The 27153-nt window shown below is 36.8% G+C and overlaps 1 protein-coding gene and 1 long non-coding RNA gene across 28 annotated transcripts in view; one reads left to right on the top strand and one right to left on the bottom strand.

Moving 5' to 3' along the window:
* The first annotated feature begins 978 nt into the window (after positions 1-978).
* Positions 979-27153, top strand: part of USP47 (ubiquitin specific peptidase 47) — a 113694-nt gene continuing 87519 nt past the window's right edge. For 21 of the 27 annotated variants that reach the window (XR_013404000.1, XR_013403999.1, XM_077963335.1 and 18 more), the window contains exon 1: positions 979-1234. Coding sequence is in view for 13 of the 27 variants with exons in the window: in XM_077963335.1 (XP_077819461.1) it covers positions 1196-1234 (39 nt within the window). In the remaining 14 variants the exon portion in view is untranslated. The remainder of the gene's footprint in view (positions 1235-27153) is intronic. The other 6 variants (XR_013404001.1, XM_077963342.1, XM_077963338.1 and 3 more) reach the window with 1 other exon arrangement.
* LOC144334298 (uncharacterized) lies at positions 16323-18618 on the bottom strand. The gene is made up of 2 exons (XR_013404002.1): positions 18430-18618; positions 16323-16752 (listed from the first exon to the last, which is right to left on the bottom strand). It is a non-coding gene; the product is annotated as an uncharacterized LOC144334298 (long non-coding RNA).

Genomic DNA, 27153 nt, shown 5'->3' with positions numbered 1-27153 from the left:
GTTAGGAACATGACAAGATTATATTATCTCAGCACGCTGTAAGATCACTGCATCCATAAAAGTCTTCATGAAGGAGCCCCGCTGAGTCTCCATAATGGAAGTAGGATTTGGAAAAATGACTACAGCAAACTTTGTTTAGTGTAACACAAAGCACCATGCTTACTGCTAGAGAAGATTAAAGTTCTCCAAAAACGTTAACGGAGATCACAGGTTGAAGCATACACAGCTCTACTCTTGGAGGCTAGCTCAGTCTCAGACTTGGCCCTGATGGAGAAGGAAGTTCTGTGGAACGGGGCAGGGGAGCGCCTCTCCAATGTAGTTGCGGGGGGCGGGCGGTGAGGACACCGCTTCATAAGGGAAGGGGTGGCTGCCTCCCCCAGCAGGGGGTGGCCCCTGAGGTCCCTCCAGCTGGGGGCCGTTGAGAAGGAGGGTGGGGAGAGGGGAAAAGAACGTCAGGAGAGTGAACGGGAGCAAATAAAACGCTGTTCATTCCGACTGGAAGGGCCAGAGCCGTGTCTAAGCGCGGGGGCCGGGAGGTGACCCGCGGTGGTGTCTCTATCAGGACGAGGCCTGGGGTATCTGAAGAGGGGATGACGTCCAGGCGCTTTGCTAACGGGAAGCCAGAAGGGTATGAGTTGCTAGGGTCAGAGAAGGAACTTTCGGCTGGTCTTTCCCTGCTGGGCAGAGTCGGAAGAGCCCCAGAAGGCAGGGAGGACAGTGGGCCTGGTCCTTCCTCGGCCGGCAGAGGGAGTCCCGAGATGGAACGTCCAGCTCTCCTCTAACGAAAAGCGTTTGCATGGCTGTCTTGCCAATTCTGTACTTCCCGGCACTGAGGAAGAGCCAAGGTGACTAGAAGCGAGCGACAAGTGCCGGCCACCTCGGGCGCCAGGCGCCGGGCTTGGAGCCCGACGGGTTGAATTCTCGCGAGAGCGGCCGCCGCCATTTTTCCATTGATTGCAGCGGGCTGGGGGAGGGGCCGACGACGAAGGCGGCGGTGGTAGCGGCGGCGGCGGCGGCGGAGCCCTGGGTAGGTGTCTGCGCGCTGGTGTCTGAGGCCCGGGGTGAGGCCTCCGCGATTGCTGGAGCGCAGGCGGTGGAGAGGATGACTGCCGTTGCCATTCTCTCTTGAACTAGCGAGCCGCCGCCACCCTCCACCCTCCCCCGGCAGGGCGGAGAGAAGCGGCCGGAGTCAGCGATGGTGCCTGGCGAGGAGAACCAACTGGTCCCGAAAGAGGTGAGGGCCCCCACAGGAGGTTAGGCCTGAGGCCTGCGGCCGCTCCCGGCAACACAGGCCCGGGCCGGGGTTCGGCTGCGGGCCCGGCCGGGGTGCAGGCTCTGCCGTGGGGGAAGGAGGAGGCGTGAGGCAGTCGGGGGTGGACGGTGGGTGCGGCGAGCAGTTGGGAGACCCGCTGGCTCTAGGGGTCGGGGAGCGGACCTCCCGCCTCGGGTTTTATGGGCTGGACGAATAAAGGAGCGGACGGGAAGGAATCAGGTTCTACTTTAGGGGAGAAGGTGGCCTTTTAAGTTCTTGTTTAACGTGTCGAGCCGAGAGAGATCATTTCAAAGAAAACATTCTGGAACAGTTGCCTATGGGCACAGCAGGGTGACGGTGCGGCTTCAGGGTTTGACAGTGGCAGCGTATAGCTTTCAGCGCTTGTGAAATCTACACCCAAGTGAGATCTGTGGGAGGGCAGACTTAACTGTTACGACTTTTTTTTCAACTCCTGTTACTTGGTAGTACTATTGGCCTGCTTAAATGAGGCCTACTTAAGATCGTGGAAAAGTAGTACATGGGACATTAATGTAAAGGAAGGAGATAGGAGAACATTACCATATGGAGAGCTGAACTCTTTTTTTCTTTTTGAGGTTGGGTTGTGTATGCCAATTTGAGTGACTTAAGTGATACGAGAAGCCTTGACTAGTTGGGTTCTCTTGAATAGTAGTAGAAGATTAAGGGTAGAATCCAGCACTGGCCAGCGAATTTCAACATATTAATAGTATCTCTGTTGGCTTTATAAATATCTTCGGCGTATTCAAACGTGTATTTTTAACTGGCTGATCATCAGGCTAATGCTTTGGATTTTTATTTCTCATATACCTTAAATAGAGACAAGTGTTGGATTAAATTAGCTATGTGGAATCTTGAAATTTATGAGTGATCATTTACAGATTCTTAAATTTTTTTGTGCCTGTTTTACTTGTTTTGTAGCAATTCTTTGCTACTTAAGCAAGCACTGACACCATGCAAAAGTGATATTATTGGAGTTATGTACCTGTATGATACAGGTATTTTCCCAGCTTTGTCAGATGGACAGTGATAGTTGTTTTGCAAGGACGATTTTTGTAAAAGGCAGAGAGTTATGTGTCAGTGTGTGTTCATCAAGCGTCACCAACTCTGTGCAAAGCAGATAAGCAGATGAGTTAATCAGAATTCTTGCCTTGGGAACTTTCTGAGCTACTAAGAAAGGGAACACTAGTGTTTGTTGAACTCCAATTAGGGACTAGGTACTTTACCACATAAGTAATTATGCAAGGAAGGAAGTGATAGGTGCTGTAAGAAAGGTGTAAATATGTGTTTCGTTTTAGAGCTTCATATTGCTGGTTTTCATTTTTATAAAAATATTCTTTCTCAATTTTTTTGATCGTTAGAAAAATATCATATAGGTGGAACTCTGCTTTAAGAAAACTCAACATTAGATTTATTTCCCTATTAACTTGATTTATAGAAAACATGATATAATAATAGATACCGAGCTTTGCAGAAACATCTGTTGTGTAAAAAGTGATAGCAGCAATGAAAGTTTAAAGATTAAATGCCTGTCCTTTAAGATTAAATCCCTTCCCTGAGGCTTTACATTCATCACAACTTTTTTTCCCCCCCTTTCTACTTTTTATGGACCGTATGCCTTTATTGTCTATTCCTTAGTCTCATCTTTAGTCTTCTTTTTCCCTGGTTCCTTTCGTGATTCCTGGAAGCATGATCTGTGGTTCTTACCTTTTATAGCTAGCCAACTAGCTTTTTCTTCTTTGATGGCCACACTCATTCTTTGTTAAAGTGATTGCCTCCACTTCCATGTTTGCTTCTGGATTACTAGAAACTTTCTGAAAGTCACCAGTTATCTCTTAAATGACCAAAATCTTTGGCTTTTTTTTTTTTTTTTTTTTTTCCTTCTTGCCTCTTCTGCTCTTTGAATTCTCTGCAGGATTTGATAGTTTTTTAAAAACCAATTTCTTTATTTTAGTGATACTCCACTTTTCTGGTCATTTTCCCACCTGTTTGTCCTATCTGCCCACTCATTTGTTCAAGGCCTTTGTCATCTTTTTTGTATTCTTAATTAGCACTTTTGTGTGATCCTTGAAGCTCCCGGACAGGTCTTTTTAAGTAGTAGTAGAATCATACAGTGCTAAAGCTAAGAGAAAGCATAATCATCATCTAAGTTACCCCTCCACTTCACAGTTGAGGGAATTAGGCCCAGAAGATTGAAAGTGACTTGTTCAGGGTCAAATAATGAGTAAATGGCAGACCTAGTGCTAGAACTCACGTCCTCTGCTACTATTCCCTTGATTATACTCTATTTTACAGAGCCCTCCATGTAATTTAGAGGCTCTGTAAGAATAGTTTGTAACTCTAAGTACATATACCATGTGAAAATAAATGGCAAATTAAAAAATTTGTTGCATTTATTTTAATGACTTATCAATCTAAAGATTTTTTTTTTTTTGAGGACCTTTGTATAGGGAACCTCTGACCCCTACTAGATTTAGATTTTGGTTAGATGTGGGCATGTGTGCATGCATGTGTTGATGTGTATAGTTGTTCAGTGAATAATATATTTTGGTCCCTGAAACTCAAGGACAAATGTACCTTTAGAGGACTCTTGAAGAAGACAGCTTAGTGTAGTACGGGCATTGGCAAACCACGGCCAGTGGTCCAGATCAGTTCATAGCCTGTTTTTGTATGGCCCGTGAGTTAAGAATGAGTTTTACATTTTCAAATTGTTGAAGAAAAAAAGTCAAAAGAATTATAATAGTCTGTGACACATGAAAATAATATGCAATTCAAATTTTAGTCTTGGAACAGCTATGCTGTTTATTTAGTATTTTTGTATCGCTACGACAGCAGAGATGAGTAGTTGCTACAGAGACTCTATGCAGGATAAATTTGAAATTACTTAGGTTGGTATTCAAGGCCCAGTACAATTGATTCTGGCCACAACCTGTCCTTCCAGCTTATCTCTTCTCCCATGAAACAGGTTTTTAATGTAGTCAAACAGGTTTCTCTCTAACTTGCATTTCGCTTCTATTTGTGCTGTCCCCTCCTTCCTGTTCAAAACTTCATACACATTTTTCCATAAGTACCTCATATCTCAGTTATTCTAAATAGCCTTTTCTGACCATTTTAACCTTAGAGATTTCTCACTCTTAGAAGACCTTTATGTGGGAATAGAATTCATTTGGCAATTACAAGATGGTGCTTGGCGACATCTATTATGATCTGAAACTGTAATCTACATTTTATATATTATTTGTTGTGAATTCCTTGACAACAAAGACTGTGTGTGTTTCTCTTTCTTTGTTTTTCGTTTTTGTAGGTTTGTATTATAGGTTTAAGACAGCGTCTTTCCTGGAGCAGATATTCAGTAAATATTCGTTGGTGTGGTGACAGGGTTGTAAGCAAATTTAGCATTCTAACCAATTATCCTGTCCTTGGAGGTTTTCCACAGCATCATTGGCAAGCTGTTTTCCAACTTTTGCTTTAATACATACTTTCATGACTAATCTTTGATAACATCTTTGTCTTAGAAGAGATGTTATTTTTAAGTTTTTGAGTTGAGAGAAGTCTAGATCTCTATAGCTGCCATCTTTTGATAGTTGCCTTACAGAAATGTTAAAGCATTTCCCATTGGATAGTTTTTCTCATCATTGAAGATGGAAGAGGGCAGCAGGAGAACTAACCTCTTCTGTTCCGAGCATCCTCAGTTCTTTAACTGTTTCTTAGTTCCTCTCTTTTGGACATAATCCAGGGTTTTTGGTATTCCTCCTAAATTGTTGTACCCAGAAAGAGCAAAGAGAGTGGTATCTTCATTGTGGTGAAGAACAAAGCTTTTCACCTGTTTCATTCTGCTATATGTCTTTGAATTGTAGTATATTGATTTTGGCTTTGAGGTCTCTTTTAATATCATCCCAATTTTAATTATTGTTTGGTTGCTATTTTGTTATTCTGTTTTCTTATAAGGATGTGTGTCGTTAATATTCATTGAGTACTCACTGTGCATCTTACTGTATTCTGCCAAATAGGAAAAACTGAGAATAGAAAAATTTGTTCTCTCAAGTATCTTATAGAATAATCAAGGATAAGGTACACATTTACTGATGCTTCAAAAATAATACTTAAACTGCAGTACTTAAAGTAGTGCTCATGGACTCTGTAAATCCAGAGAAAATGGAAAAAATGAAGGAAAAAGAGTAGAAATGTAAATTCTTTATCTCTGGATTTTTTTCTCCTGTCTTTCATGCAATCACTACTTCTGTCTGGAACTGGTTTTGGCATCTAATGATGATGATGATAGTAATAACCAGTATTTATTGAGCATTTATTTATATACCAGATACTGTTGGTTGTACTTTGTATTAACTTATTTGAGCTTCACAGCAACCTCAGAGTACATATATAAGACATATTGATAGCAAAAACAACTTGTTTTTATTTCTATTGTCTGACTTATAAAATCCATTCATCAGTATCTTTTATAGAACATATCAAATGCATGTTCTTTTAATTTTATTTTTCCTAATTAAATTACCTGAGGAAATGTGCTGCAATTGTCCTTCTTGATTTTAGTGATTCTTTTAAAATGAGCCTTTTTCTTAAATTTCAGATGTTGACTGTCTCTTACCAGTAAGAGACAAGTTTGTCAAGTTATACCTGCCAGGGTTGTAAACAAATTGGAGTGTTTAATAAAAGTCATTATTTTAGATATCATTGGAAATGCTCATTTAATGAATGAAAGCAAAGCTGAATGCAGAGTTGTATATGATTCTAATTTTGTCAAGGAAAAAATGAACAATTTAGGGTTATATGCATTGAAAGATTAGAAGGAATACACTAATATTAAGAGTTGCTATTTCTGGATGTCTGGATTATTGGGATACATATTTAGACTTTCATATTTAAAAATGACCATGTACATTATTTTCAAAAACAAATTAAGATGATCTGATTGTAGTTTCGGGGGTATTTACATAGTGTTGTTAATTTTTTGTGCTCACAGTTTTCCTATTTCCCCTCTCCTCTTACTCTGTGTATTTGCCTTGAGTAATCGGATCCACTTGTATAACTTCAACCTTTGACTGTGATTTACACATTTATATCTCTAGCCCTGAGCCCTTCTAGATTCAGATTTCCACTTGCATACTGGATATCTCTACTTGGTTGTACTCTAGGACCCACAAATTAAATATAGGTAATATCAAGCTTATTTCTCCTTTCCTTCTCGCAACCCAATTCTTGGTGTTCTCCTGTTTCAGTTAGTGTTATCGCCATCTATTTATATGCTTAAGTTAGAACCGTTTTTGACTCCTCTCTTTTCCTTTTTCTCACATGTAGTTCACCACTTAGAAAATATCTCTGTGGGCCGGGCGCGGTGGCTCAAGCCTCTAATCCCAGCACTTTGGGAGGCCGAGACGGGCGGATCACGAGGTCAGGAGATCGAGACCATCCTGGCTAACACTGTGAAACCCCGTCTCTACTAAAAAATACAAAAAAAAAAAACTAGCCAGGCGTGGTGGCGGGTGCCTGTAGTCCCAGCTACTAGGGAGGCTAAGGCAAGAGAATGGCGTAAACCCGGGATGCGGAGCTTGCAGTGAGCCGAGATTGCGCCACTGCACTGCAGCCTGGGGGACAGAGCGAGACTCCGTCTCAACACACACACACACACAAAAAGAAAATATTTCTGTGTCCTTATCTTTCTATCCATGGCTCTGCCTTTGTCTAATTATTGTATTTTCTCCAATGTAACCTTTCTAATTGGTCACTCTGCTTCCAAGGCCTTTCCTTTCCTAACCATCTTCCCCACAACTGCCAGGGTTACTTACCAAAACAGATGAGATTAAGATTTACCTGTTTTAAAGTTTATAATTATTACCCTCTGATTGCAATTTGAATGATAGGTACTATTTGTAAACAGTATGTGCTAGACACTATGCTAACCAGTTTACATATATTATCTCATTTGACAGTATGATAGTATTAGCTATTATTCTTCATTATCCATTTTACACATGAAGAAACTAGGCTTAAAGATGTTAAGTAACTTGCTCAAAGTTACATAGCTGTTTGATTCTAAATCAAGGTAGCTTTAACCAGTGGGAAAGTCCTTGATAATATGGACTCAGTTGATTTTTTAAATTTATTTTTATCAAAGTTATATTTAATACATGCACATATTTATAAGAGTCAAATAGCTCTGCAGAACTACAGTCACTTGTCACTTAATGACGAGGATCTATTCTGAGAAATGCATCATTAGACATCATCTGAACATGATACAATGTGCTTGCATAAACCTAGATGCTTTAGCCTACTACACACCTAGGATATATGGCATAGCCTATTGCTCCTAGGCTAGAGACCTGTACAGCATGTTACTGTATGGAACACTGTAGGCAGTTGTAATACATCATAAGTCTTTGTGTGTTCAAACATACAGAAGGTACAGTAAAAATACGGTATTTATAATCTTATGGGACCACTGTCATATTTGTGATTCACTGTTGACCAAAATGTCTTGATATGGCACATGACTGTATTTACAAAAACAGTAGGTCTCTGCAAATTTCCCATCATTTCAGGCTTTTGATACTTACTTCCATATTTGAAATGAGCGTTTTTTTGTTGTTGTTGTTTTTTGTTTTTTTGAGACGGAGTCTTGCTCTGTCACCCAGGCTGGAGTGCAGTGGCATGACACCAGCTCATTGCAACCTCTGCCTCCCAGGTTCAAATGATTCTCCTGCCTCAGTCTCCCGAGTAGCTGGGACTACAGGCACGCGCCACCACACCTGGCTATTTTTTTTATTTTTAGTAGAGACAGGGTTTCACAGTGTTAGCTAGGATGGTCTTGATCTCTTGACCTTGTGGTCCACCCGCCTCGGCCTCCCAAAGTGCTGGGATTACAGGTGTGAGCCACCATGCGCAGCCGAAACTAGCATTTTTATAGTGTTACTTCTTGATTTTTCAGTTTAAGGTATTTTTCAGTCTAAGTAAAAATGAGGGTTTACCACTATCCCCAACAACACAAAAACACACTTTTTAACCCTGCCCAGTACTCCCAATATTGTCATACTGCAAGTTGTTTGGATACATCAGTATTTCGTAGAGATGGGGTCTCACTATTATTGCACAAGCTGGTCTTGAACTCCTGGACTTAATCCTCCTGCCTCAGCCTCCCAAAGTCCTAGGGCTACAGGTGTGAGCCACCATGCCCGGCCTGGATACATCAGTATTTCAAAGTTTATAATGACTCCATTTTCACCATGTTAGCCAGGCCAGAGTTAGTAATTTTTAACAATTTTGCTTTGCCTAGTTTTCTGTATACTTATTAAATTAGCCAAGTGGTTATCAGTTGGGGCCCATTTTCACGCCAGAGGACATTTGACAATGTTGGGGGAGTGGAGGAGAGTGTGGGTTTGTGCTACTGACATCTAGTGGGTAGAAGCCAGGTATACTGCCAAGTATTCTTATGCACTGCACAGGACAGCCTCCTGTAACCAAGAATTAAAAGGCCCGCAATGTCAATAGAGCTGTTGTTGAGAAACCCTGATTTAGTCCAAACTATCTCTCAAGTGTATGATGGCTTATCTTCAAACCTACCAATTTTGACTTCATAAGAAGCTCTTTCCCAGGCCCTCTGACCTGCTCCAGTTTGAACTCGTTAAAGCTAGAACTTTTGTGCAGCTGTTGTCTTGGACTTGCTTTACTGTCATCTTAATGATTCTCTCAGTTCTGTCTTGTTTTGGAGCCGCTGTTTCTGTATCTGGTATCTTTGGCTGTCTTTGTTTACGTTCTCATTTTGAAGGGCCACTTTAAATTGTTTTCTGGATGGGATAGAGTTTTTTCAAGACTCTACGTGTCTGTAAATGTTTTTTCTCCCCTCTTGTTTTATGGATAGTTTGACTGGGCAGAGAACTCTGAGTCAGAAATAATTTTTTCTCAGAATTTTGAAGGCATTGCTCTACTCTCTTCTATTTTTCTTGTGTTGATGTTGAGATCAGATGCTTAGAAGATCCTTTTCAACTATTTTGAAACTTTCTTTTTTTCTCTTTGCAAGCTGGAGAGAGAATCTTTGTCCCCAGAGTTCTGAAATTATTGTATTATATAGTTAGATATGTGTGTTTTTTAAATTCATTCTGCTACTCCTGTTCAATCTGGAATTTATCTCATAAATTCTATAAATTTTCCTTTATTTCTTTGATTTCCTCTCCTTCATTTTATCTCTCCTCTCTCTTTTGAATTCCTATTGTTAGATGTTGGGCCTACTGATGGGTTTCTCTAATTTTCTTGTCTATTTTCATTATGTTTTTTTCTTTGCTTTCTGGGAGATTTTTCTCAACTTTGTCTTCCAGTTCTTCTACTAAGTCCTTATTTCTGCTGTCATATGTATGGTTTCCATTCCTTTTTTTGAAAAAAAAATCCTATATTTGTTTTATGGATGCAGTGTCTTATCTCTCTTAGGAAATATTGGTAGTTTTTTTTTTTTGTCTGCGTATTCTTTTTCTTCCAAATTTCCTTTTTCTGTTTGTTTACTTTGGTCTTTATCTTTCATATTTGTTGCTTTTCTTAGATGTCTCATGATCCTTGGAAGTCTGTGCTTATTTAAGAGAGAGGCCCTAGGCTGAATGGAAGCTCTGCTTCTGTGTGATTATGGTTTTCTCTGTAGAATGGTAAATCTGGATGATTTCCTTGCAGACTCCCAGTCTTAGTCCATTTGGACTGCAAAAACAAAATATCATAAACTGGGTGGCTTGTAATCCACAGAAATTTATTTTTCACAGTTTCTGTGAATGAGGCTGGGAAGTCCAAGATAAAGGTGCCAGCAGATTTGGTGTCTAGTGAAGGCCTGCTTTCTGGTTCACAGAGTAGCACCGTCTCGCTGTGTCCTCACATGGTGAAAGGAGACAAGGAAGCTCTCTGGAGCCTTTTTTACAAGGGCGCTAATCTCATTTATGAGGGCCCTGCCCTCTTGATCCAGTCACCATCCAAAGATCCTACTTCCTAATATCATCATATTGGTAAGTAGGGTTCAACATGTGAATTTTGGGGTGAAGAGACATAGGCATTTAGACCAGGGCACCCAGTGACACATCTTTTCTCTTGTGCTGGATTGTTTTCCCAGACAAAATTTCTCATCTTTTGCCAGGAGAGAATAAGCTTGAGAGCTGAGTAGGAAAAGGGGACATGGGTCTCATCTTTAAGCATGCAGATTAACCTAATTCCCCAGTTTTCATTATGGCACCCTTCAAATTCAATTGAACATGTTGTCCTCTAGTCTAGATATGTCCTGTTATATGCTCTCCAGGGATTGTTTAGTCTTTTATCAGAAGGGGTTGAAGAGTAGAAGAGGAGGTCTGGGGGTTTTCACTACTTCTTAGATTTCAGTCAGTTCTAGTTTGGACTCCACTCTCACTCCCAGAGTGTCTGAAACTTCCAGTTCCTGAGCCCCTTAGTTTATTTTTTATTTGTTTGCTTTAATGTATTTACACAAGAATTGCAGAAAGAGTACAAAGTTTCCATATACTCTTCACCCAGCTTCTTTTTATCTTAACATCTTATATAACCATAGAACGATGATCAGAAGTAAGAAATTAACCTTAGTATAATACTATTAACTACACTGGAGAATTTATTCAGATTTTACCAATTTTCCCACTCATAGTTTTTGTTTGTTTCAAGATCCAAATTTAGGATACCACATGGCATTTACTTATATCTCCTAGTTTCCTTTTATCTGTGATAATTTTTCAGTCTTCATTTTCAAGATCTTGACACTTTTGAAGAATACTGGTCAGTTATTTCGTAGAATGGCTCTCAATTTGGGTTTGTGGGTGTTCTCTCAGGAATAGATTGAGGTTATGAATTGAAAAGAAGGATTATCACAGACGGGATGTGTTCCTTTCAGTGCATTATGTTGTAGGGGTGTGGGCATGATGCTGATATGTACTACTGATGATGTTACCCTTGATCACTTACTTGGGTAAGAGGGTGTCTGCTAGGTTTCTCCACTGTCAATTTACTATTTTCCCCTGTAATAATTATTAAATGCTTTGATTTAAAGTTATTCAACCAGGCGGGTCAAACTTTAAAAATAAAATAGCTTTTAAAAATCAAATTCTTTGAGACCATGCAGATATCCTGTTTCCCCCTAAATTTCTGCCCACTAATTTTATCATCTATCTGTGATCTTGTCTGCAGCAATTATTAGAGGCTTAATAATAGTGATTTTCTATTTCTCTCATTATTTCTACATTTATTAATTGAAATTCTTCTGTGAGGAGAATTTGTCCCTCCCCCCCATTTATTTACTTATTTATTTATATCAGTGTAGACTTATGGATATTTATTTTATTCTTTGGATTATAATCCAGTTTTCTGTCATTTATTTTGTTGATCAAGCTGTTCCAATTTTGGCCAGGGGGCACTTTTTCTGGTGGGCTTCTGTGCTCATCTTTGCTTTTTGAGCACTCACTTCTTTACTTTCCAACACCACATAATGCTTCAGCCCATCTTATGTTTTCCTTGCCCCAACACTTCTCCAAGGAGTTTAGAGGTCTTTTGGTGTACTAAATGTCAATGTGATATAAACTAGGTGTCTTTGGCTTTCCTCTAGGCTAATGTGGAATTCAGCCTTCCCAGGTGTAATTGTCATTGCCACTTATTCTGTTTTCTAGCTTTTAAAATTATGTTTCTGTTTCTTTGGGGTTAATAGTCTTTCAAAAATTTCTTTACTGGGAAGCATCAGAACTAAATCCTTATATTCAATCTATCCTCTTTAACCAGAGATTCTTAATGTTTTTGTCTCATGCCCCAAGCCAGTTTTGTACAAACCACATTCCACTACATTAGTTGCTGTTCCCCAGATGTGCTGTTACATGTTCATGTATCACTTCTGTACCCTTGCCCTGAGTGAATACCATGAAGTATTTCTTTTTGTCCTCCAGTTTTTAAGGAGTTTTAAGTGGGTGGACTTTGATTTTACATGAAAACAACTATTTGAGTAATTAGGATTCTTGCCTATCTTCTATTTTCTCTTTTTTGGATTAGTCATATAAATTTTTTGTCTCTTAGTGCCCAGATACTGTAATTTTTTTGCCAAATGGAAAGGAGGAGTTCCTGCATCTCAAGAATAGTAGGGTATGGTGATAGCCCAAATTAGAAAGAAAAGATTGTATCAAAAACAGGGGTTGCAAAAAACATAGCATTAAATATATATTTAAATACCTATTGTGAATTAAAGTTGCAAAAGACATCTACTTTTGGAACAAATTCCTTGGTGTTAAGGACCTTCTTCAGTTCAGGCAGCATGCTTAGGTGGCATGATATGCAGAGGCGTATTCTGTTACGAGGTTTATGACACAGATTTTCAAATCTAACATACAGACATTCTCCATTGTGACAAAGTACTTGGCAAAATGATTGTGCTTGGCAGTGATGGCAGATGACTGACAAAAAACGATGTGATCTTTCACATCAACATTCTTAAAGAATATGTTTTTTCCTGAGCCTGGTTTTTACTGGTATAGTGTAAGAAGGGACGGATGTAGTTGTAGTGTGAGTAAATAGATATGTCCTCTGTACCTTACTGCATACTTCCATTTACTTTGTCCTTAGGTGTGGAAGTAATAATTGCCCTCTTCTTTCATTTAATGAAACTAAACTGAAACATGCATACATAAAGTGTCCATGTATATGAATGTTTTAATTTATGCAAAACTGTTACTGATATAACCTGCTGTTGAGAGATTACAGTTTTTGTAAAAATTACTGAGCTGTGTCTCAAGTTTTGATGTTCTTTAAAACATGCTCTTAAAATCCTATCCAACCAGCAAAATCCAGCCTGAAAATTCTCCTCTTTCAACCTGATTGCATATTCTTAACTCTAAAATCCTATAGCACCTTTGGCATTTGAAAAATTCTGCGTCTTTATTATAAGTTATTTGTTATTTCAGTTAATACCTTCTATTAGATTGGAGGTTCCTCAGAGTCAGGACACTACAGCTGGAATCCCTAGGTTCAAATACCAGCTGTCTGACATTGGACAAATTCCTTAACTTGTCAGTACCTTAGTTAATTAAGGATAATTCTAACTACCTCCTAGCATTGGTGGGAAGATTGAGTTAATACATGTAATGTGTCATGCACACAATAAGCTATCAATAGATGTTAGGTATTACCACCTTCTGTTACTACCATCATTTCTGTTATTACCTTCATTTCTATATCCTCCCCCAGGGGCCATCACAATGTGCTGTACGTTGTTGTTATTCAACAAATATTTGTGGATTAAATGAAAATGAAATTATATTTTAGTTATGCAAGTCATTTGAAGTTGTAGTTCTGATTACAGCCTGTCAGCTACATATCTTAATGTCTATAGCACTAATCCTAAATTATTGTTAGATTTGACAGGTTCTCTTATATGATCAAGTAAGACCTACTGTTACAGCTTTGAAAATTGGAACACATAACAAAGTGAAAGTATTAAAAGTAAAAGAAATTTTGAGTTAAGCTAATGAGCTTCTGAGAAAAATTAGTTTGGTTTATATAGGTGGTTGTCAAAATAATTCACTAGATTAACACATTTCTTGTTTAGTAGGATTCAGTGCGAAATTTTAAAGCAGGATCCATATTAAGACAAAGTTTCTGAGAGAACTTGATGTGTTTGATAATTCTGATTTTCTGTAGCTCTGGTGTAGAACTAGTTGACATGGATAGAAGAGACTGTCCCTATCAGTGGTACTATGATGATGCTTTAGATTTGATGCTGTGTAGTGGACTGCTTCTATACTAATAATTTTCAAATATTAGTGTAATATGCTTATATTAAATAAAGTGGCTTTCTAGTAGAGAAAAATTAAAGAAAGGCTAAGTGACATAATTCAGAAAAAGGTCTAGAACTTAAATCTTTCTATATAAAGATGTGAATCCGATATCTTTGGTAAGATTATAGGTTTAACTTCAGGAAAATAATGAACCTCATTTACAAACTCTGTGAAAATTTTTAGTACAACCAAAGCATTCTAGTTTACTACAAATACCTTTCTTGTTTTAAATACTTATTTGTATTTAATAATGAATACACTTTCATTATTTTTAGTGTAGATTTCCATGGCTCCTGATTTTATAGAATTCATTCAGTTAAACATTGAGTTAGTAGCTAACAAGAACTACTACAGAGATATTCAAAGATGAATAAGGAATCTGGCCTAGTTCTAGATCCTAGTCTAGGCTAATGGAAGAGACAAACAGGTGACCAGACAAATATATAATGTGGAAATAAAGTGGGACCATAGAGCGGGGAGCAGCTGGCTTTCTCTAGGGGATTCTGTGAGAAAGTAATCACAAAGGCTGACTTGATTATTATGTAGAGAAGGAGGAATAGTGTTCGAAACAAGAAAGTTTGTAGTGCATTTTAGAAAGTGGCAAAAAATTTAGTGTAGACGCATGGGACGCCTCGTTCTGGCAGGTTGTGTCTAAAAATTCCAAAGGCTTTGTGTGTCCAGAGTTTATATTTTTATTGTGTAGACATTAGGGGGCAAAACACATTTTTTCCCCAGAAAAAGTCAACAGATTTGTTTACAATGATTATAAAATTTAGTTGCTGAAACTTGTTCATGTAAACATTTTTTACTTGCTTGAATGTTTTTTGTCCCCAACATTAATACCAAAAATTTGCATACAAATCAAAGTGGGGGAAAGACTTGCTAATACCTTATTCTCTCATCCATTTTTTTCCCCATTTGCAATCTCATAATTAGGTACTTTTTTGTTTTTTAAGAATAAAAATTTCCTTTCATAATACATTTTAGCACATATTCTACATACGAGACTTTTTGGCAGGATGTCCTTAGGCATAATTGTTACATATTTGATATGGATAACACAAAGGTGGGTGTCTTCAAATAGGCTAACCAGGTAGGCCTCATTTGCCTTTAGAAAAGTGTCAGAGGCTGCACTCTGGAAGTGTAGATCTGTTTTGAAGTTCTCACAGCTGATGCTGGAAGGGAAATTTGCAAATGAGAAGTTCAGTGTACATTTGATAACTTCTGATTTTCACTGAGAGCCACAGTACAAGGCTTATAATGATGTGGTTTCTTAACCTTTCTAGTATGCAACATATTCTTGTGAGTGGCTTTTGTAGCTAGTTACTTCCTGTGTGCTTTACCACTGGCTTTTTTGTGGGCATTTGGCTTGGTAGGAACTGTAGCGTAGAGAACTCCCTATTTACTTCTCCTCTTGGCTGAAGCTCTGCAAGCTAAAAGTGACACCGTGCTAGGCAGTGATGACTGTTGGTGGCAGTCACAGTGCAGTAACTGAGAACAACATAAGTAATGTCTTTAATTTGAGAATTAATGGAATCTTACTAAGGATATCCACAGTGCTCCAAATAATATTTAATAAAAATAAAATATTTAATCAAGAGAAGCTCTGGATTATAAACCTAGTTCCAGGTTGCATTAATAAGTAGAATTTTTGTATGACTCATCTCCAGAAAGATGCAGCATGTTGCTTTCGTAAATATAAATAAGCTATCAATGAATTTATATACATTTCCTTCATTTTATAGTGTCTGTCCTTTTATGTGTTTAGATATTTTACTTGTATTGCCTTTAAGTTTACACCAGTTTATATAATCTATTATTTTATGTCTATATATAGTACTTTGTGATAACAAGAGAATTGGTGAAAAATTATGTTTAACAACCACACCTTATTAAAATATATCTGAGAAATATTGCTTTAATTTTGACATTTTAAATTCATATGTCTTGAAATATTTATTTACCTTTAGTTACCATTAACACAACACAAATGTAATTTTAAGAGTTCTAGGAAAAGTAGACAGGATACAAAAATGTTTCTACAGTTGAGTAATATGATTTTAACACTGGAAGGGAGGCAGTAGTTATGAGGCAGGAGAATAGAATCTGGACTCAGGGAACTTAAGGCCATTTCACGCTGACTTCTTAGAACTAAATTGAAAGGAAAACCCTCACTTTCCATGCTTAAGTAACAAAAGAGCCGGAGGCTACTCCCTTTTCGGATCCCTACCTTTTCTGCGTGGCAGAGGGAAAATTGAAAGTACCTCTGGTTGGTTGCAGAAAGCAACCAATCAGACGTTTGCAAAGGCGTGTAACTTTGTAACTTCACTTCAGTCTCTGATTGGTTGTTGGCGCACAGACTGATTGCAGGCCAAATCTTCGTTTGCATAGAAGTGCGACTTTGCAACTTCACTTCAGCCTCTGATTGGTTGCTTTCCACAACCAATCAGATGTTTGCATAGGAGAGTGACCTTTGTAGCTTCACTTCAGCCTCTTATTGGGCACCACTTCATTTACCTGAGGTGAATACCAAGTGACCAATGGGAAACCTTTAGTGGGTATTTGGACCCAAGAAGATTCTGTATCCAGGCCCTTGAGCTGTTGCTGGTGCGGTTCCCACCCTCTGGAGTATACTTTGGTTTTCAGTACATCTCTGCTCTTGTTTCATTCTTTTCCTTGCTTTGTTAGTGCATTTTGTCCAATTATTTGTTCAAAACGCCAAGAACCTGGACATGCTCCACTGGTGACGGTTAAATACTAATGTTATAGCCCCTCCATTTTCTCGGTAAGAAAAACTATAAAGGCCATAGAAACTCAATAAGTTACTTAGGGTCTCAGGTAATGAAAGGGCATAAGTGAGATTTTTTTTTTTTTAATCAGTATTACTGAGGTATTATTTATATATAGAAAAATTCATCCTTTTGAAGTATACAGTTTTATAAGTTTTGAGAAACTTACACAGTTGTACAACCACTACCATAGTCAAAATATAGAATATATCCATCATCTCAGAAAAGTTCTCCGTTGTCTCTTCATCACCTCGAAAAAGTTCTCTGTTGTCTCTTGTAATCAGTTCCCTTCCCTTTCCTCCAGGCTCTGGTAACCACTGATCTGTTTTCTGACCTCATGTTTTACCTTTTCCAGAATGTCGTGTACATGGAATCATATAGTATGGTAGCGTTTTGGGTAGGAATTTTTTCATCTAGCATAAAGCATTTGAGATTCATTTATGTTGTTGATTCTATCAGTAGTCTATTCCTTTTTATTGCTGAATGCTACAATTTGTTTATCCATTTACCAGCTGATAAACATTTGGGTTGTTTCCAGTTTTTGTTGATTCTGAATAAAGCTACTATAAATACTTGTATACAAGTTTTTGGGTGGACATATGTCTTCATACGGTAAGTGTATGTTTAACTTTTTAAAACTGCCAAACTTTCTTCTGAAATGGCTGTAACGTTTGTGCATTCTAGACAGCAATGTCTGAGAATTCTGGTTGTTCTGCATCTTTGTTATTACTTGGCAATGTCAGGGTTTTTTTTAAGTTTATTATTTTTTTTAACCATTTTAATAAGTGTGTAGCGGTGGTATCTGTTTGTGCTTTTAGTTTGCATTTTCCTAATGACTGATAATGTAGAGCATCTTTTCATGTGCTTAATACTGGTTTTTATTAAGCTTAATCCAGCGTCCTTTATTTATGTATTACATATTTAAGGTTTTGCTAGGTACTGATAGGAGGGAGAGGAATAAAAAGAGTATCATCAAGGAGTTTGTGATTTATATAGGGAAAACCGATAATAATGTTAGCATGATGCTAGTTATAATTTTGGTAGGTTTTTTGAGAAAGGGATTTACATAGTAACTGACCTGGTGGAAAGGACAGTAGTTTGGGAATCAGAAAACTCAGTGGTTTGGTTTTACCTTAGTTGCTTAACCTTTCTGGTCTTTGTTTTATTCTTTCATTTGTTAAATGAATGAGTAAGACCACATAAGGTATAAATTTTGTCTCTAAATTCTGTATCTACATAGTTTTTCTTTCCATGCAGGTTTTGAAACCTTGTGAGAAGGCCGGTCAGAAAACAAAAGATCTTTGCAGATGTTCCTCAAGGGTAGTAACTGATAGTTCTATAATAATACCTTATTTTTGTATGGTGTTACTATAATTTATAGAGCATTTTCAAGAAGTTCTCCCCTTCGATAGAAAAACTATGTGGATGGCCGGGCACCGTGGCTCACACCTGTAATCCCAGCACTTTGGGAGGCTGAGGCAGGCGAATCATTTGAGGTCAGAAGTTCGAGACCAGCTTGGCCAACATGGCAAAATCCCATCTCTACTAAAAATACAAAAATTATCTGGGAGTGGTAGCACACGCCTGTAGTTCCAGCTACTTGGGAGGCTGAGACAGAATTGCTTGAACCCGGGAGGTGTAGGCTGCAGTGAGCCAAGATCGCGCCACTGCACTCCAACCTGGTCAACAGAAGGGAAAAAAAAAAAAAAAGGAAAAACTGAGTGGAGGATATATTTTGTTTCTTTTCTTTTCTTATTTTTTTATTTATTTATTTTTGATACGGAGTTTCGCTCTTGTTGCCCAGGCTGGAGTGCAATGGTGCAATCTCCACTCACCACAACCTCCGCTTCCCGGGTTCAAGTGATTCTCCTGCCCAGCCTACCACTGAGCAGAGGATATATTTACTTTTAGGACCCTGAGAGTGAGAGATAAGTTAAATGATTTGTGTAGGATTACACAGCTAGATGAAAAGTAGCCACTTTGACTTAAGGAGTCTAGTCTAGATCTTTTGACTTTGCAGTCCATTGTTCTTGTACCATAGGTCACTCTAATAGGAAATAAACAATCTTTAAAAAGTGTTAAGTAGCATTAACATTTTTTTTAGATGTATAATTTCATGTTTAAAGTATTAAAACAATTTAATATTCTAAGAATTATCCATGCTTTTAAATAAAATGCATGGTAACAGATAATATAAACAAGCTCCCTTGATTTAGTAATAATGAGTAGAATGTTCATAACCTATAAACAAGTCAGTAATTTCACAAGCTGAGTCACTGCTTCTCAACAACAGCCTACTCTCAGAGGAAATCTTAGCTGTAATCAAAAGTAAAGATAACAGAAATAGTAAAGGATGTTTTATTTCGCCTCCTGAGAATAGTTTTGGTTTCTAAGTTTAGATACCTACAGTATATTATTAGTGAGTTACCCATGGCCAATTCTATTATTAAAAGAAGCAAGGCAGAGTGGGAAGAATATTAGGATAAAAGTGAGAGGAAAAGTAATACATCACAATTTTAATGCTACAAACATGTCAGCATTTTACAGTCATCAGAAGGCCTCTGTTATTTAGAAGGACCCGTGTTCAAATGTGATGTTGGGCAAGTCACTTAAGGTTTCCCAATTTCTTTGTCTTCATCTGTAAAATAAGGAGCCTCATCTGATGTTCAAAGGTCCATCCAACTTTTATTTTATCTTATCTTATCTTATCTTAATCTATTTTTTGAGACGAGTCCCGCTCTGTCGCCCAAGCTTTAGTATAGTGACATGATCTCCGCTCGCTGCAGCCTCCGCCTCCCAGATTCAAGCGATTCTCCTGCCCCAGCCTCCTGAGTAGCTGGAATTACAGGCATGTGCTACCACACCCAGCTAATTTTTGTATTTTTTAGTAGAGATGGGGTTGCACCATGTTGGCTAGGGTGGTCTCGAACTCCTGACCTCAGGTGATTCGGCTGCCTTGGCCTCCCAAAGTGTTGGGATTATAGGTGTGGTCCACCACACTCAGCCCCATCCAACTTTGAATACAGCTATGTTGAGTGTGATGAGCCATCTGGTTGGTTGGTTTTTAATTGTCAAAATAGGTCAATCATAGTTAAATGGATTGTAAACTATTCTTTTTAAGTTCTGAAACTTTGCATTTTTAGTTTCCTGTTAATTGAATGAGTACTTGATGTAATTTGTTGCAACAACTAAAAATAAGTTACATAGGATCAAAAGAGTTGTATTTATTTTCTAATTTTAATACTGTGGGGTTCTGGGAGCTTATTTCATGACTGTTTTAGAATAAAATGGAATGCATTTACCTGAGGGACACCCTAATACTAGAGCACAGTGGGCAGGTATGAAAATAAGTATTTTTACAAAATTTTAAAAGTATACTTTATCCAAGTCAGCCTAGTTATGTTTTATTACTTGAGTGTTTTTATGGTATATAATTTAGAAACAAATGTCATATAGTGACATGTAATTTATAACATGTTTATTAATTTAAATTCAGAAAATTCATACCACGTGCTAAAACAGATTACTTTATCACAGAATTTGTATTTAACTAGAATAATAAAGCAAATCTACTTATAATTTCTTTACTGCTTTAGGCTTTTAGAACAGGTACAAAGTCTTTTTTTTTTTTTTTTTTTTTGAGGAAAACACACATAGGAGGATTTGAATTTAGGAAGCAAATTAAAACAGAGTGTGATTATCATCAAACTTCATTTCAGTAGTAAAAGCCCTTATTGCACTAAAAAATTCACAATTTAAAGTGAGATTACAAAATTTTCTGTTTCAAAATCAGTTTCTAGAAATTAGAATTTTTTAAAGCACACTTTATGCTTCCAAAAGCTTCAGCTATAACACATTATGAAATTATTTTTCTGAGTGAATGTATTTTGCTTACAGAATTCTGTGTAGAACTTAGATTTTCTAATTCTGTGATTTGTTTTTACTAGTAAACATTGTAAAATAGCTGTTTTCATTTCTTAGCTAAGCAGAATTGTGCGTAAGAATCTACTTATCTTCTTATATACATTGTGGGTTTTTTTCATGTTCTTGTTGTGTTTTTATGATTTTCTGAAGTGTTTGTGTATTCCTGACAAGCTCCTCACATCCTTTGACATGTTTGTTTTCCTTGAGTATATAAGCAAGAGGAAATAAATTACACATTTTTAGAAAAACTGATATAAATCCTAGATAAAGAAAATAAAATTTTTTGAGAAATTTGAACCTACAGCTAGATATTCTGGATATAATTTGACAGTGGTAGAAAAGCTAAGGCTAAGAAGACTTTTCTCTTTTTTTAATTTGTATAAATGTATGGGCTACAAGTATAATTTTTTTTTCTTTATTAGACATAGGGTCTCGCCATGTTGCCCAGGCTGGTCTCGAACTCTTGGGCTCAAGTGATCCTCCCACCTTGGCCTCCCAGATTATTGAGATTACAGGCATGAGCCACCACACCCAGCCTACAAGTATAATTTTATTACGTGCATAGATTGTGTAGTGGTGAAGGCAGGTATTTTAGGGTATCCATTGCCTGAGTAGCATATATTGTACCCTTTAAGTAATCTCTCATCATCTACCCACCTCCCATCCACTTAGGGCTAAGAAGACTAAGCCATTTAGGGGAAATTGTAGAGGGATACTAGTGGGAATGGAGTTGAAGATAAAGTGGATACTAAGAAACTCTTGAATTTTTATGTTAGTATAGTTTGCATTATTTTCTGATATAGTGATTTCTAGAGATGTTTATTAGAAAGGCTTGATTATTTAGAAATGTTGAGATTTGATTTTTAAATTGATGAGTCATGGGAAATGTGGTATATTTTAATAACGTACTTTAGCTTCAGTTTTCATTCACTTTAAAATGGAAGCATTCAAAACATGAAATCACAAAAATAGAAAAGCAATTTGATGCTCAAAAACTTAGAAATTGAGAAAATGCTAAGAAATTATAACTTGATTAATGTCAAATTTGATGTTTTTACTTTTAGTTCTCTTTTATTTACATTTATTCCTAAATCGAAATACACTGAGTAAAAAGTCAGATTTTTAAAAAATATGATCAGACTTTTCATATTTAATTTAAGAACACAGCTTTCTGCCACTTAGCTTCTATAGCTAACATTTTAGATTTTAAGTAAGCAAAGTGAATTTTAATACTGAAAGTAAATTTTTTGAAGGGATCCTTGAGTAATAAGCCAATTGTAACTGTTCTTTAATCTTTACTGTCCACTGTCAGTATTTTAGTATTATTTAGCAAATAAGACATGTTTATTTAAATTTTCAGAATACCTACAAATACATTCTTTGTTATTTGATTATTTCTTATGCTGTGTAACTATCTTTTTAACGTTAACTTTTACATTGAATAAATCATTTATTTATTTTAATGTTTAAATTTTTCCACATTTGGCCAGTGAGAACCCTTTCACCTGATTTTTTATGACCTCTTAACATACACACGCCATTCTTCGAGTGCTTGTTTTCTGGCAGTACAAGATATCCCAAATTCTTGTAATTTCTCAGCCCTAATTCTAAGATTAGCCATTTCTGCAAAGACCTCTAGGTTCTTTTTCTGAAGAATGATACTTAGAAATTGAGATCTGGGTTCTAATTGTACTACTGTTATAGTGATATCATTGCTTCTAGTCCTTTCAGTGGAAGGAGCTAGAAAATATGCACACAAACACATATATGAGTAAGAGCTGTATTTATTTTATATCTATTTCTCTCTCTATATGTATGGATATATCCACTCAAATTATATTAATTTCTTTAATAAACAGTTAAAATTTTTTATTACAAGAAAAATGTAGGAATTTATTTATGCTTCTATATATTTATACATATTTATAATATGCCTATATATAGTATGTGTTTGTAATGTAGACATGTTGGAAACCTAGTCTGCTGGCAGTATTGCTTCTTCCACAAATTTATGGAGTTAAGATATTTATTTTTAAAAAATTTATTTTTAAAAAATTGTAAAATACACATAACATAAAATTTACCATCTTAACCGTCTTTAAGTATGTACAGTTCTGTGGTACTAAGTACATTCTTATTGTTGTACCACCATCACCATCATCTATCCACAGAACTCTTTTCGTCTTACAAAACTGAAGCCATGTACCTATTAAACAACTTGCCATTCCTCCCTGCTCCTAACCTCTGGCAACCACCATTCTACTTTCTATCTCTATGAATTTGACTAGTGTAGGTATCTCATATAGTATTTGTCCTTTTGTGACTGGCTTATTTCACTTAGCATGTCCTTAGGGTTTTTTCGTGTTGTGGAATTGTATCAGGATTTCATTCCTTTTTGAAACTGTGTATGTGTGTATATCATATTTATACATTATCATAGAATATAATAATCATTTTATTTTTAATGTAAAGTAGATTTTTAGCATTTTTATTTCTATTTAGATAACTTTCCTTAACCATTTTCTTTTAGGTTAGGTCTGCTGGCATCAAATCTCTTCGTTTTTCTTCATCTGAGAATGTCTTGATTTCTCTGTGATTCCTGAAGGATATTTTCACTGGATGTGTAATTCTGGGTTGACAGCTCTTCTTTCAGCCCTTGAAGTGTTGTGCCACTTCCTTCTGCCTCTGTTGTGATGAGATCAGAGAAATCTGCTGTCATTTGAATTGTTTTACCCTTATAGTTAAGATGGGTTTTTCCCTAAATACTTGAAAAAATCTTTCTCTGCCTTTAGTTCTTAAAGGATTTGATTATGATGCATCTTGAGATGGATTTCTTTAGGTTTACCTTATTTGGGGTTTGGTCAACTTCTTGAGTATGTAGGTTAATGTCTTTTGCCAAATTTGGGAAGTTTTCAGCAGTTGTTTCTTTGAGTACTTTTTAAACTTGCCCTCTTTCTTCTTTTCTTCCCGGATTTGAATGACATGAATGTTAGATCTTTTGTTACAGTCATGCAGGTGCTTGCCACTGATCATTGTTTTAGGGTCTGTTTTTTTTTCTTTATTGTTCAAACTGGGTAATTTCCATTATTTTTATCTTCAGTTCACTGATTCTTTTGTCATCTTCATTCTGCTATTGAGCCCACCTAATTAGTTTTCATTTCAGTTTTATCTGTTATTTATTTGCTGAGACTTTCTGTTTTTTTTCAGGCGTTTCATGTATGTTAGTAATTGCTTGTTGAAACACTGCTGGATCTTATGGTAATACTATGTTTAATTTTGTGAGTAACCACCAAACTGTTTTCCACAGTGGCTGCGCCATTTTACATTCCTACCAGAGTTCCAGTTTCCCCATATCCTTACCAACACTTGTTATTTATTTTCCTTATCTCTCTCTTTTTCATTTCAGTGGCCATCCTGTAATGAGTGTGAAGTCGTTACTCTTTGTGATTTCTGATTTGCATTTCCCTGATGATTGCTGATGTTAACCATGTGTTTATGTGCTTGTTGTTTGTTTTTACATATTCTTTGGAGAAATGTTTAAGTTCTTTGTCCATTTTTTAATCAGGGTGTTTGGGTTTTCCTGTTGTTAGGTTATAAGAATTCATTGTATATTTGGGATATTAATCTCTTATAAGATACATGGTTTGCAAATATTTTCTCCCATTCTGAGTTGTCTTTTTACTCTGATACTGCCCTTTGATGTACAAAAGTTTTAATTTTGATGAAGTCCAAGTTATTTATTTTTCTTTCGCTGCCTGTGTCTTGGTATCATGTCCAAGAAATCATTGCCAAATCCAACGTCATGAAACTTTTCCCATTTGTTTTCTTCTAAGAGTTTTTATAGTTCTAGCTCTTACATATAGGTCTTTATCTATTTTGAGTTAATCTTTGTAGCTATTCATTTCTCTCCTATCTCCTTTGTTAAAGAGAAAATAAAAGCTTCGTGACCAAAGATTGAACACTGAGTAACAATTTTACTATTAAGCTGGGAACTAGATCCAATAACAAAGGGTTGGTGGTCAGGATAAGACTCAAGGCTCAGGAGAGGGAAAGTGATAGGTGTTTTTAGAGCTGAAACCCATGAACAATTTGTTTCATATCAGATAAGCAAAGTCTGTCTGTGCCTGATTAGATGGCATATATGAGCTAATTGTTTAGGCATTGTGTTCCCCTGAGTTGGTGTTGGTTCTTCTAGAAAGTTGTCATGGTGATGAACATGATTATAGTACTAGATGAAGATGGCACTATGGTAATTTAATAGAAATCAGGCATGCTTCACTGTCATCAGGCTGGGTGGCTAGGTCAGGATTCATCACCTTCCTTCTGGGGTCACTTTCTTTTTTCCTGTAATACATTTTTTAAGGAGTTTCTTTAATGATAATCTATTGGTGACAGAAATCTCTGTTTTTACATTCCTGATAGATATTTTTGCTGTTTGTAGCTTTCTGGGATAACAGTTATTTTCTCTCACAACAATGAAAATATCATGCTCCAGTCTTATGACCCACATTTTTTCCTATTGACAAATTAGGCGTTAGTCTAGTTGTTTCTTTTAAGGTAATCTGTTTTTTCTCTCTGACTGCATTTTTTTTTTAATTTTTAATTTTTGCTTTTATTTTTTGCAACGAAGTTTCACTCTGTTGCCCAGGCTGGAGTACCGTGGTGCCATCTTGGCTCACTGCAACCTCTGTCTCTAGGGTTCAAGTGATTCTCCTGCCTCAGCCTCCCAAGTAGTTGGGATTACAGTGTGTGCCACCACACCCAGCTAATTTTGTATTTTTGGTAGAGACGGGATTTCACCATGTTGGCCATGCTGGTCTTGAACTCCTGACCTCAGGTAATCCGCCCACTTGGGCCTTTCAAAGTGCTGGGATTACAGGCCTGAGCCACTGTGCCTGGCCCTCTCTGACTACATATAAATTATTCTTCCTTTATTTACTCTGCTTGAGATGTGTTGAGATTCTTAACTCTAAGTTCTAAGCCATTATTTATTTAAATATTCCCTCTGCTTTCATTTTCTCTCTTCAGGATAGATATTAGGTCTTCTTACTCTATCCTTCATGTCTCTTAATGCTCTAATGTTTTACATCTCTGTGTCACTAGAAGTTTAGAAAATGTCTTTAGTTCTCTTACATAGAGTTCATTAATTCTTTTTTCATATATTTTAAATATGCTGTTAAATTTTGTGTTTTTAATTTCTATTATTTTCTAGGAATTCTGCTCAAGACTCAATTTTGAACCCACTTTTTTATTTCTTGAAGCATGTTAAACATTTATTTTATAATGTAACTGATAGTTTCAGTATTGAAGTTTTTGTGGATGTCATCTACTGTATTTTATTCTTAGCTGACTCTCTTTAAAATGGTATCATGTTTACGTATGCACACAGTGGTTTTTTAAAAATGTGAGCGGTTCATTTTTCTTATGAAAATACTTTTTGTGGAAATTAGTTGCACTTATGTGATTCCTTCCAGGAAGAATTTATGATTGTTTCTGCCAGGTGCCTGGGAATATCTCTATTTTAGAACCATTTTCCAAGCAATTCTTGGCTTGGAGTTTTTTTTTTTACCACTAGATGGTGTGAATTGGGGCTGCAAATCAGCATGAAGACCAGCATGTGGTTGCACATTCTCAGGAGTACCCTCCTCTCATCAGCTCCAAGGTTTTAAACAGGCAGTCCTCTTTCAGTCTCCAGGAAGGAGAGGTTGAAAAATAGTGGAATAGACAATGTTTTAACTAACTTTCCATTTGAGATAATTGTACATTTACTTGTAGTTTGGAGAAATAAAACAGAGATATCTCATGTATTCTTCACCCAATCTACGCTAATGGTAACACCTTATGAAACTGTAATACAGTATCAGAACCAAGATATTGACAGTGGTAGAGTCAAGATATAGAACATTTTCTTCACCACAAGGATCCCTCATGTTGCCCTTTGTAACTACACTCACTTCCGTTTCACTCCCTATTCCCTCTTTAATACCTGGCAATCACTAATCTCCTCTCCATTTCTATACTTGGTTAAGAGTGTTGTAAAAACGAAATCATAGATTGTAGAGTCTTTTGGGGTTGGTTTTTTAAAATTTAGTATAATTCTCTGGAATTTTATTCAGGTTGTTACATATATCAATAGTTGGTTCCTATTTATTGCTTAGTAGTTTTCCATGGTATGGATGTACTGTAATCTGTTTAACCATTTAGTTGATGAAAAACATCTGGGTTTGCAGTTTTGAGCTATTGTGAGTAAAGCTGCCATAAGCATTCCTGTATTTGTTTTTGTGTGAACATAATTATTTCATCTGTGATAAATGTTGAAAAGTGCAATTTCTAAGTTGTATGCTAG

This window comes from Macaca mulatta, chromosome 14 (genome assembly GCF_049350105.2).
Source record: "Macaca mulatta isolate MMU2019108-1 chromosome 14, T2T-MMU8v2.0, whole genome shotgun sequence".
NCBI classification, from domain to species: Eukaryota; Metazoa; Chordata; class Mammalia; order Primates; family Cercopithecidae; genus Macaca; species Macaca mulatta.
The sequence above is the reverse complement of the archived record's forward strand: the minus strand, read 5'-3'. Positions and strand labels throughout refer to the sequence as shown.